General features: G+C 39.4%; 1 protein-coding gene across 1 annotated transcript in view; it reads right to left on the bottom strand.

The window, feature by feature from the left end:
* The window catches only part of LOC145396372 (uncharacterized), a 164,400-nt gene that overhangs the window by 61,554 nt on the left and 89,049 nt on the right, over positions 1–13,797 (bottom strand). Inside the window, exon 4 of the mRNA XM_080269765.1 lies at positions 5,580–5,714. Coding sequence (XP_080125891.1) covers positions 5,580–5,714 — 135 coding nt within the window. The remainder of the gene's footprint in view (positions 1–5,579; positions 5,715–13,797) is intronic.

Raw genomic sequence — 13,797 nt, 5'->3', positions numbered from 1 at the left:
CTGTTAGACGGGTGCTACGCGCCCGTCGTGGAGGTGGAGGAATGCATGCAGACAGTTCAGAGGAGCAGTGACCATATATTTATATACTGTATATATATATATATATATATATATATATATATATATATATATATATATATACTGTATATAGTGGCTTTGTTTTCGAGTCAGCACAAAATATATGTTATACCGTTTTGAATATCTCCTCTGGAAACGTCTCATGTTAAAGTCGAAAGGGAATGACAACATTCAAACCTCTGCCCGAACCCAGCAAAACTTCCATACTTTCCTGACAACACTAACGCTACAGACATCTTAACTTTTTTTCATAAAATGCTAGCATCATATTGTCATCTATCCTTACTAAATTAACTCAAACACACCGCCCAAGTCATACATTGCACACTTACAAGTGATTCCCAACCTATCACCAAATCCCGCTCTGTCCCAACACTCACAGCTACCAGACACTTGAGGTCTGGCTGCAGCTTCACGTTCACCCGTCTCACACCAGTGCTTCGAGAGGTGGGTAATGCGGAACTTTCCCTCACTGTACATGCCTTCATATGCACCCATGTACATACTTACACACACACCTATGTACGTAGTAACGCATTCATGTACGTACTTACCTCTGTAAATACGTACACATGTATGTATGTGCTTACGGAAGTAGCTGCTACTTACCTGTGAAAGTACTCACGTACGTAGGTACTTACATAAATGTTCATGTATGTAAGTACGTACATAAGTATTCATGTAAGAACGTACGTGCCTAAGTATTCATGCACATACGTAAGGACGTACCTACGTAAGTATTCAAGTATGTACGTGCGCACGTGAATACTGACATATGTTTCATCAGCCCTCAGGACTAGTTCCTGACCATACCCCTTTGCTGAACTTTTTCAAAGTCTCAGTAACACAGACAGTAGGCCAGCATGCTCTCCAATACAAGTTTCTCTAACTATCTACACCAAACTACATGCACAGTACACACTACACTTCCTTTTCCAAAATTCAAAAACAAAATTATGGCATCTCAACACCCAGCCTAAGAGTCCCCAGAGGGGGGGAACATAAATGCCCCTACCTTCCGCCACTCTCCCGGTGACGACTTGAGCTGCCTGGAACCACTGTCTGACTCACTTCTTCATTTCTGCAACATTCGTGGCCTTTCCTCTAACTTTCGCTCTGTTGAGCACCACCTCTCCTCCTCTAAACCTCACCTTCTCTTTCTAACTGAGACTCAGCTGTCTGAGGCAACTGACAGCAAACCCTTTTCTATACCCTACTACTTTCTCTATACTCATTTCAAAGCCAAAGGTGGCTGTTGTGAATATATACACAACGACTTATCTTGCTCTCGTTTTCCTAAACTTGATTCTTCTGAATTCTCTACACTCTGGCTTCGGCGATCTTGTCATTCTCTGACTAAATATATCTGCACTGTTTACTTATCCCCAAATTCTATCAAAAATTCTTTGACTATCTTACTTCTCCAATGGAACACAATCTATCCATTTCTCCTTTCTCTGAAATCTCCATTTTGGGAGATTTCAATGTTCACCACCACCTTTGGCTCTCCTCTCCCTTCACTGATCCACCTGGTAAACAAGCCTACACCTTTTCTATCCTTAATGTCCTAAAGCAGCTTGTACAGCACCCTATCCGTATCCCTGACAGCCTTGGAGAGAGATCCAACATACTTGACCTCTTCCTTACAACTAATCCTTCTGCTTACACTGTTAATCTTTTCTCTCCGCTGGGCTCCTCCGATCACAACCTTATCACCTTAACCTGTCCTATTGTTCTGGTATGGCCTGTGGACCCTCCAAAGAAACGTTGTCTGTGGCACTTTGGAGCTGCGGATTGGGAGGCCCTCAGGCAGTATTTCTTTGATTTTCCCTGGAATGATTATTGCTTCCATGGCCAGGAGCCATCTGAGTGTACCTCACGCATTATGGAGGTTATTCTCTCGGGCATTGAAGCATACATTCCTTTCTCATATCCTTTGACTAATGCAAGAAAGCCTTGGTTTAATCACGCTTGTTCTAATGCTGTCCGCAACAAGGAGAGGGCCTATAAATGATACTAGAGCCAACCCACCTCTGAACCACATCTTGCTCATGTTTCTGCCCGGAATCGTGCTAAGTCTGTTCTTCGCTCTGCTAAAAATGATTTCATCCGTACTAAATGCTCTCAACTCTCCAACTCGAATTCTTCCCGCTCCTTCTGGCACCTTGCCAAAAACCTTTCTAACAACTTTAACTCATCATTCTTCCCTCCTCTTTTCTATTCTGATGGTTCTGTATCTATCTCTTGAACTGATAAAGCAGATCTCTTCGCTCAGACTTTCTCCTCCAATTCCACCTTAGACGATTCCGGTGCTGTTCCTCCTTCACTTCCCCACTCTGACTTCCTCATGGCTGACATTAAAATGTCTTCAGCTGATGTATTTTCTGCCATCACTGGCCTCAATACCAACAAGGCATATGGACCTGATAGAGTCCCTCCTGTTGTTCTCAAGAACTGTGCTTCTGTGCTTACACCCTGCCTAGGTAAACTCTTTCGTCTTTGTCTACCAACTTGTACCTTTCTTTCTTGCTGGAAGTTTGCTTTCATTCAGCCAGTTCCAAAGAAGGGTGCATTTCCAACCCTCCAACTATCGTCCTATTGCTTTAACATCCTGTATCTCAAAAATTTTCGAGTCAATTCTTAATAGAAAAATTTTAAAGCATCTTTCCTATCACAACCTTCTTTCTGATCCTCAGTATGGGTTCCGTCAGGGACGCTCCACTGGCGATCTTCTCACCTACCTTTGAGACTCCTGGTCATCCTCTTTTTGGGACTTTGGCGAAAGCTTTGCCATTGCACTTGACGTCTCAAAGGCTTTCGATCGAGTCTGGCACAAATCTTTAATTTCCAAACTGCCCTCTTACGGTTTCTATCCTTCTATCTGTGCCTTCATCTCTTGCTTCCTTTCTGGTCGTTCTATAGCCGCTGTTGTAGACGGCCATCGTTCTCCTCCTAGATCTATCAACAGTGGTGTTCCTCAGGGCTCTGTCCTAACACCAACTCTCTTCCTTTTATTCATCAATGACCTTCTACGCTGTACATCTAACCCTATCCACTCGTACGCTGATGACTCCACCCTACACCTTTCCATTTGGTTCCCGCAACGTCCATCTCAGCAGTTACTTCAACAAACAAGGGATGAGCCTATGGCACACCTAATGTCTGACTTGGCTCGTATCTCTGACTGGGGTAAAAATAATCTTGTTGTTTTTAATGCATCAAAGACTCAGTTCTTACACTCATCAACTCGACAAGCTCTTCCACAGGTATACCCACTAATGTTTAATAATACTCAGCTTAATCCTGTATCATCCTTGAACATGCTTGGGATTTCATTCACTCGGGACTTATCTTGGAAAGATCATATTACATCTCTTGTAAAAGCTGCTTCCAAGAGATTGAGTGTGCTAAGCTGGCTCCGTTCCTTTTTTACCCCTGCACAATTATTGATACTATACACGGGTTTTATCCGCCCGTGTGGAGTACAACTCGCATGTGTGGAGAGGTTCTCCAAATACAGCTCTTCTCAATACGGTGGAGTCAAAGGCTTTTCGTCTCATTAACTCTCCTCCTCTTACTGGCTCCCTTCAACTTCTGTCTCTTCGCCGCACTGTTGCATCTTTATCTCTTTTCTATCGCTATTTCAATGGTCGCTGCTCCTCTGAACTGTCTGCATGCATTCCTCCACCTCTGCGACGGGCGCGTAGCACCTGTCTAGCAACGAACTCTCATCCCTTTTCTGTCCAACTCTCTAATGCAAGAGTTAACCGTTACTCCCAGTCCTTCATTAATGCAACAGGTCAACTCTGGAACTGTCTCCCTTTGTCTGTATTTCCTGCTTTCTATGATCTCCAGTCTTTCAAAACCAGTGTGTCCAGACATCTCGAAATGATCGGATCTTGAATTTGGCTCTCTATTGTATTTTGTTCTTCTCTTGGAAGGAACAGTTTTTGCTGGCTCGTGGCCTTTGGTTCCTTCTTCCTAGCATAAAAAAAAAACTTGGGATTCTTTTGTCCTTAAGTACGTTCGCGATTACGTGCGTAAATGCATACGTACGCATTTATGTACAATACGTACTTGTTTTGTGGGGAGAGGGAAGGAGTGGACAAGGAGGAAGGGAGGAGAAATGGGGAAGGTGTGGTCTGTTTAATTTCAGTCATGTGATGGATCGGTGGCTGCTGATTGGCTTAGTAAATTTTCCCCAGAAAAATCCCTGCTCGTTCTGGAAGAGACTTGAAAGGGAGCCAAATACATCGCTTGTGAATCGCCCTTGAGGGGTGATCGTTGGCTCCCGTACGACGTCGTGCGGCGCTGTCGCCCAGCAGCCGTTAGTGAATCCTGGCTGAAGTTCCCGGAATGGCTCCAGCAATCTTCCCTGCGTCTAACTGAATTTTAGGCGATGATTTCCAGGGATCTGTGTCATATTCACAACGATTCTTGAGTTGAAAATTTGTATAAATATATCCAAGATTCTTAATGAATGTTCATAAAATGACTTCTGAGCGGTCGTCTTAGGCCCTTCCATTCCTTTTTAGTCCTTGAGTCCCCAAGGGTTCGGCAATAAACAACTATGTTATTGACAATAACACTTGGGGTTGTATTTGAAGCATCTCTTTAGTGATGAATTCTGCACAGTGTTCTCTTATATCCTACTGGATGATATCTGCGCAAATGGAGATTCCGCACAAGAAAATATGTAGGTGTGGTACTGCACGGTATAAAATAATGAAAACAATTATCACTGCACATCTAGGGCATTATTTCGTGATCCATTATCTATCTCACTATCTACATTACTCTTTATCTGTCTATACATATATCCACACACACACACACACACACACACACACACACATATATATATATATATATATATATATATATTATAGATAGATAGATAGATAGATATAGCCTAGGTATATAGATAGATAGATATATCAGTTAATATTTCCAGGTATTATAGTTTTGAATTCGTGTATCATATATATTTAGTAATAAGATTAAATGGAAATAAGTAAAATTTAAACTAAGGGTATGTTAAAAAATATTCTTACACATCTCCATAAACTTGATTATGAAATAATGGAGGCTAATGAATATAGAAATCGTTACTGGTGCATAGAAATTGTTTAGGAAATAGAAAATCCTTAAAAAATAAAATTAAACTTAGTGCTATCTCTTCGTAAATTATTTGCGGGACTACTATAGAAATTCTTAGTAAGCTATATTGCCAAACGTTTTCCATTTAACCAAACAAGTATTTTTTATTTGCACATAATTTCATCTACACAAAAGCAGCTTCATCACTGAACAAATCAGACTGATCACTGCACATTTTGTGATCACTGAACACTTATCTTAAACACTGTGGTACTGTATTCACAACTAAATCACAAAGAAATAGGTGCTACGAAATGTAAGGAAGCAAGAATGCAACTGAAACAATTGCCTTTGGACACAGCTGTAATGAACAAAACAGGATGACTTCAAAATGAGCTTACTGTCAGGTGTTTGGTTATGTCCATTATCTTCCCTGTGATGGTGAAGTCTGGATTTGGTGAGAGGGTCAGGTTGGTTTCCATGAAATTATCCTTGGCTGGTAGTGCGTTCAGGGCTTCTCTTGTGCTCCACCGTCTCTGTGCATACCAAGACAAAAATTAATGGTGAAACTAGAAGGTTTAGACAATCTTTGATTTTGTGAATTAAGACTCCTTGTTTTGCTACAGTTTTATCTTCATTCATACAGCTATTCCTTTATTACTCTAACTTGACCCAGACTTTTGTCCCTTTGTAGCTTATTTGGTAATATATGGTAACGGAAAACGACAATACGATGGTTCTACATCCATTCCATAGCATATTTTCATGACTAGCACCATATTTGGATGTTAATTTATTGCCACAACTCAGCATTAAGGTGAACAGACTGCAATTTTACGTCATGCTAGAGTAAAAAGGGTATATCAAATGCTTCTCAACCAGACTCTTTTAAACTTCCATATTTTACTCCAAGCTTTTTCAAAATCAAATATATATACTGTATATGCATCCACGGACAGGATCCAACAGCTATCTGGTGCATCCCTGGGTGGTGGATAGGGGAAGACCTTGCAGATATACAAGGTACCATCGCAGACACCTCGGACCATGGGACCCCCTATAGATATACTCGTATAGAGCTCCACCGAAAATACTGAATAAGGTCACACACAAATTATATCTCAGCAGAATGTATGTGGCAGGGAGATAGGATTATTTGACAAAATCCTCCCAACCAATCATGAGTTGTACTGTTAATGATTTGATAGGCGTCCCTGTTGGATCATCATCTATTAAAGGCTGAACCACACTGACTCCTCTCCTTACAGGCAGTGTGCCACCGAAAGTGAGTAGGCACTGTCTCAGGAAATCAGAGATCGGGACATTAAACGAACAGAAATCCATGAAGATCCATATCATTCGTACAATGTAAGAAGCCTTGCGAAAGATTACAAATTTGATAACTTAATGACAATTAGAAAACATTAGCTGGGGTATTGTAGGTTAGAGTGAGATTCACAGTAAAGAAAAAAAAAAATAAATTAGCTTCAAGACATCAACCACCTGTTGCACTACAGAGGATGGCAAATTGAAAGAGTTAATGGTGTAAGATTTCTAATTAATAGAAATCTTGCAGAGAACATTGTTAAATTCAGCTGTGTATCTGACACAGTGGCATGGATTGTAATTAGACACTGCTAAAGATACACCTTCAAAGTAATAGAAGTATATTTTACCGACTACTCAAGGCTTAGCTGAAGAAATAGAAACATTCTATGACGACATCTCCAAGGATATGGAAGAAGAAATGTCCAGATATACTACACTCATGGGAGACTTCATTGCAAAAGTTGGCAAACTGAATATGGATAAGATGTATGGGGAAATTCAGCGTGGGAGAAAGGAATGAAAGAGGCGAAATGGTGGTAAATTTTGCTGAAATGTATTACATGAGAATAATTAACCCATTCTTCCACAAAACAACAGGGAGAACATAGACCTGAAGTCCCAATGAGAAACAATGAAATCGACTTCATTACAGCAGGTAAGAATATCACGATCATAAACATCATAGCTATCAACAAAGTCAGTATAGGAAGTGACCACAGACTGGTGGGTTGCACAGCCAGATTCATTTTCAGAAGTGAAAGAAGGTGATTTAAAATAAAAATAAAAAAAAGCCATGCCCATTGAAAGTAAGCAAAAATAAAGCTGTCTTTCAGTTAGAAATGAAAGAAAAGCATTCTGGAGCCGAATGCTAATCGCCCACCAAAATATGCTGTTGGCCAAGTTACAAGGTGAAGAAAATTCGCAAAACTCTACGGAATTCAGTTACCGTGTTTCACAGAAAATCAATACAGTATTTTATAATGATTTGATTTCTGTATGTTTGTTGGTTTGTCTATTTGTTACAGTAATGCAATTTCTGCCAGAGCAAGGTACCACTAAAATACTCTAACCTGAAGACTAAAACAATTTCCAGTCCAACAGGGCCACCGGTTCTCAAGTTATGACTCAATCTTGAATTCACAAAATGACTGCAAAGACGCCTGTGGAAAGTAAGCAAATGCATTGCACTAAGAAATATCCATACTTTTGCCCGCGCCAGGACCATTTTTTTCAAGTTTCGAAAATACTTTTTTTTTATTTACCAACGTGAAAAGAATCGTCTGGCAAACCTGGCAATGTAATTTTTAGCTTCCCTAAACCCATCCTGTGATTTATGGTGAATCGCTGAAAAATTCGCAAAATGGCTGCATACATGCCTATGGAAACGAAGCAAATGCTCCACATTAAGAAATATCCAAGCTTTCGCAAAAAAAAAAAAAAAAAAATCAGTGTTGCAGAAATGGTTTGGAATGACAACATGTAATACAAACAAAATTAGTACGGGAAGTTTTACACACACACACACACACACACACACATATATATATATATATATATATATATATATATATATATATATATATATATATATATCAGCCATAACTAGACCACAGCTGAACAAAGGCCTCCCCCAACCTTTTCTACGAATTCCCTGACTGAGCCAATCTTTGCCACGTTTTCCCAGCAAATTTCTCTATCTCATCTCTCCATCTCCTGTCTGGCCTTTTTCTGCTAAGCTTACATTCTCTTGGTGTCCAGTCAGTAAGCCTCTTGCTCCATCGGTTATCCCTTATTCTTGCTATATGGCCTGCCCACCTTCATGTCTGTTCCTTTATAACCCCCACAATATCTTTGACCTTAGTCTGCTCTCTCACCCAAGTTGATCTTTTCCTGTCTCTTAAAGATAATCCCAACATTGACCTTTCCATTGCTCTCTGAGAACGGATTAATTTATTTTCCATTGATTTTGTCAGATTCAAGGTCTCACAACCATACATCATAGCTGGAATTATACATTCGTTATATACTTTTCGTTTCATACAAACTGGCAAGCTACTTTTCATTATGTCTCTATGTTTACGGAAAGCTTTCCATCCAATTGTAATGCGTCTTTTTATTTCGAAATCATGATCTTTCGTTAATTTTAGTACTTGTCCCAGGTAATTGTACTCCTCGACTTCTTCAAGAATTTCATCGCTTATTCTGATGACGTTCTTTGGTGTTTGTGGATTAAACATTACTTTAGTTTTACTTCGGTTCATCTTCAGTCCTACTTTCAGACTTTCTCTGTTCAGGTCATTTAACATTTCTTGCAATGCCTCCCTGTTTCTGAGATTAGGACAATGTCATCTGCAAATCTTAAATGGTTTAGCTTTTCTCCATCAATGTTCACTCCTTTGTTTTCCCAGTCTAGCTTTCTGAATATACTTTCTAGGCATGCTGTAAATAATTTTGGTGAAATTGTATCTCCCTGACGCACGCCCTTCTCAATCTTAAATTTTTCTGAGTCTTTATGTAATTTAACTGTAGCAGTTCCCTATTTATATATGTTTTCGAGCAGTTTTAGAATGTTTTATATATATATATATATATATATATATATATATATATATATATATATATATATATATATGCTGGATTCTTGTAGTAAAGTTTTCCAAATTTGTACTTGCCTTTGCGACCAGTAGGAACTGAGACATGTATACACTGTAGGCTGAAACTCTAGGTATGATTCCCGATAAATTTGGGTATGATACAATTTCAGACTTATAATAATAATAATAAAAAGGGTAAAAAGAAGTGTGTGGTAATCATAGGGGCATTTGTCTTCTTAGTATAATAGGAAAAGTGTATGGTAGGATACTTATTGACAGTTAGAAAAAGAACATAGGAAATAGTTGGAGAAGAACAGGGAGGCTTTAGGAGAGGAAGACGTTGTGTAGATCGGATATTCATTCTTAGATCTTTAGTGGAAATGTTTCTAGAGAAGGGAAAGAAGTTGTATGTGGCTTTCATGGATTTGGAGAAAGCATTTGACAGGGTGGATAGACAAGGATTGTGGAAAGTATTAAGAATATATGGAGTAGATGGGAAATTGCTGAATGCTGTGAAGAGTATGTATGACGGTGCTAAGGCTGCAGTGCGTGTGGATGGTGAACTGAGTGAATTTTTCTCTTTGAAGGTTGGGTTGAAACAGGGATGTGTCATGTCTCCATGGTTGTTCAATCTGTACATGGATGGGTTAATAAAAGAGGTACAAGGTAGGGTAGTGGATGTTGGAGTGGTCCTGGTGAGAGAGGGTAGTGTTTGGAAACTCCCTGTACTGTTGTTTACAGATGATACTGTGTTGTTGAGTGAAGACGAAGGGGAGCTGCAAGGCTTGGTGGATGAGTTTGGGAGAGTGTGTAAGACGCGGAATCTAAAGGTGAATGTAGGGAAGAGTAAAGTGATGGTCTTTGGGAGAGGTGAAGTCAGTGAACGTACAGCGAGGTTGGATGATGAGGAACTGGAAAATGTGAGTACGTTTAAGTACTTGGATAGTGTGATGAGTAAGGATGGAGGTTTGGAGGGTGAAGTGCTTGAAAGGGTACATCAGGGAAGAAAGGCTGCTAGTTCCTTGAAAGCAGTGATAAGAAACAGTGAAGTGAGCATGGATGTGAAAAAGTTACTACATGACAGTATTGTGATACCAACTGTAACGTATGGAAGTGAAGCTTGGACGTTGTTGGAAGGACACAAGTCAAGAGTGAGAGCAGTGGAAATGAGTTATTTAAGAGGAGCCTGTGGAGTCACATGGAGAAACAGGCTGACGAATAAGGATATAAAGGAGCGTTGTGGTGTGGATGTGGATGTGATAGGAAGCGTTAGGAGGAATACACAGAGGTGGTTTGGCCATGTGGAGAGGATGGAGGGTGAGAGACTGACGAGGAGTGTATGTGAGTGAGGTGGAGGGGGGAAGAGGGAGGGGGAGGCCGAGGATGAGATGGAGGGATGGGGTGGAGAGGTATATGAGAGAGGAGGGGGTTTGAGTTGGGAGCAGGGCAGTGAAATGGCTGGGGACAGGGCGACTTGGAGGCGATTTGTTTGTGGCCACCCCGAACGGGATTGAGGCGTCTGGCAATAGATAGATAGATAGATAGATAGATAGATAGATAATCTCTTACGATACAATTTTGTTGATATAATTTGTTTTCTATTTCGATATTAATTTCCAAAATGCTTGCTCGGCAGTTGTCGCTGTTTTCTTTATTTACTACCAGTGCTTCCGGATATATTTCTTTTACCCTTCCATTCATTTCTCCATCACTGTTTATGGATGTTAAATCGTCAATGAATTGTCTAGTTTTGTTAAATTTCTTCGCTACTGAATACTGAACTTTCGACATTCGTTCCATCCATTTCCATTTATAACTATGTTAGTATAGATCTGCTATTGAATGGGGCTAAGTCTGTTTTCATGGGTACTCTTATGCACTGTTTGAAAACCATATTTCCGCAAGTAAAAAAAGCAGTTTTCTACCAGGTAATTTGTCAAATCTATTATCTGATTCTGTGAGAATGTGAAGTTTTTGCCATCTTTTTTATTTACCCAGTATCCTTCGTGTTCACCTATTGCGATCAAATACTTATTCAATCCTTTTAAAGCAACTTGCACTGTCCATTCCACCTTCTTATTTTTTTATATCCTAGTGTTCGATCTTCATGTATAACGCTGAAAAATCATACGTTGCTATGTTTCTTGCATTTCTTTTGTGACTGATGAAATCAATATCCTTTCTGCACATTTCTGAGTTATCACATATCCACATATGGTTGATTCCTGTATACAAATTTAGTTTACAATAATATCTTTTGTGCTGCTTGTAAATCAGCTTATAAATGTGTGACAGTTATTTTGGCCAGTGATTTTGTACAGTAGCACGTACTCTGCAGCAAATTATGAATCTGAATTGTACAGGGACTTTATGCATTTTTGCTATACTATGTATGTATGGTAATTTTTTGTCATCATCATCTGCCTCGATTCCGTGACTAGAAGAGTATGATGACTGCTTTCCAACTATCGTAATATCTTTACTATACTGTTCGTGTTACCCTGCTTCTCTTGTGCCCCGCCCCCTTCTGATGCCCCGCCCACTTCCAGCTCTACTCGTTGCTGATTGGCTGAGATAATTATTCTTCTTACTGATAGAATAATGAGCCTTATCACGAAATATTATCGTATTATATACTTTTACTTTGAATTCATTTCTGAATGACAAAGGAAGCACTAAAATTTGCTAACTGAATCAAAATCAGTTTGAAAAGAACCAACCTGACTCCTCCCGCGACTGCAGCTGAGTTTTGGCGCCAAAAAAGTTCGGAGCTTGGCAATAACACATCGTAGCTGTGCCGTTATTACTATTAAGTCATCATCTGTCATGTCTGGTAAGTTACCACAGTATCAACCATATTGTAATTTTCCTTAATTATTTCCTTTATTAATTTCCTTAATATAAGAGGGACTGAATATAGAAGCAGGAAAACGAAATGTCACTGGCTTCGCCCATGCAATACAGTAGCTTACATAAATTGTATTCCACCTGTCGCATCATAATACTGTCCTTAGGCTATAGCAAAAGGATTACAGTATAATTATGTATTTGTATTTTCTTATAATGGACACATGGGCGTCATCCAAAGGGGGGAAGGAGGGAAATGTCCCCCCACTTTTCAATCAGGGGGGTACAACATATTGTGCCCCCATATATATATATATATATATATATATATATATATATATATATATATACTCGGGAATAAAGTAACTGATATTTGAAATATTAGACAAAAGGGGTGGCCAGACTTGCTTAACTGTGGATTAATTATAAAGTAACTTTATGCCACAATCATTACTTATTTACCTGTTGCACTGAGGCATTTTGTAAATCCACATTCTCATTAAAACAAGGAAGGCTATTTTTTATTTATTATTTTTACTTGCTAAGTCTGTAATGTACTGTGCCATGGTCTGTAGTGTCTTGTAAGTACTGATTAATGAAGCAGTATATAACTACTCTTTTAGTGTACTCCAGATAGTTAATGATCTGAGATGAAATACTTTATTCCCTTGGAGAAAATAATCACCGATGTGGTCACCCTTGCCCATAGATTGGACCATATGAGCTCCCACCAAATTTTCCAACCCCTGTATGTTAAGTCCCCCCCCCCACACACACACTTTTAGAGAGCAGATGACGCCCATTAATGGAAATAAAACATGTAATGGTCAAAACTTTTTTTTTGGCGTGTTTATCACGGACCATATTTTCGGTAGACCAGTGCTTTCCCTTTAACAATGAACATTGTTATAGGTTATGATTTCCTGCTTCAATGGTCAACAATATTTACTGTAGCCTAAGCTACATTATTGTACTTCTATAATTAACAAATAAACGGACTGAGTGTTAATTCCACTATGAACCCCTCACCAAACACATACACTCTCGAAAGTCCTGGATTCAGCCTTTTGAAAACTGATAGTCACCTTTCATTTGGATACTTTTGTATGCAGTGTTTCCCTACAGATTTTAACCATATAATACAAAAAAGTATTCCACCTTTAGATTTAACGTGTGTGTGTGTGTGTGTGTGTGTGTGTGTGTGTGTGTGTGTGACAGTTGGGTGGGAGGGAAAGTGACACGACCGGTGCGGTGTTGCCGTAAGTCAGATGAGATTTTATATTTTTTCTTTAAGTTAGGACGACATAACCCGCAGATAATGCCTTTCATATACAATGATGATTATGCAAGTATAAATATCTGGGGGTCTACACTGATGATGGAATGAGGAATATAGAATTTTACTTTAACGTACAGAACTTTATGCTTCAACAATATAATGGAGGTATAACTATGTACAGCCTAATGGTACCATATTTACATGTACAGAGTATTATTATGTATTTGTTAGGAATTTCTTTGAGAGATAAGAAGAATCAACTTGGGTGGGATAGCAGACTAAAGTAAGGACATTACAGACAACAGAAATGGAGGTGGGCCAGACAGGAGGAGGAGAGATGAAATAGAGAGGTTTGCAGGCAACAACTAGCCGAGACTATAGGCTAACTGGCTCACTCCAACGTGTCAAAGAAAGAACCGGGCTAATATAGGGCTGGGGCCTTTTTATAGGAGGGAGATACCTTTAAACAACAACTGTCAAAGATTTCCGTCCTTTTACAGCTTATTTCACGTAGCTCAGTGGCAGAATCATACAAGACTGTGGCTCTAGATTCTCCCCAGCAGTTTTATG

Source organism: Coenobita brevimanus, chromosome 37 (assembly GCF_032717465.1).
Source record: "Coenobita brevimanus isolate Jiangsu-jjx chromosome 37, ASM3271746v2, whole genome shotgun sequence".
In the NCBI taxonomy this organism is placed as follows: Eukaryota; Metazoa; Arthropoda; class Malacostraca; order Decapoda; family Coenobitidae; genus Coenobita; species Coenobita brevimanus.
The sequence above is the reverse complement of the archived record's forward strand: the minus strand, read 5'-3'. Positions and strand labels throughout refer to the sequence as shown.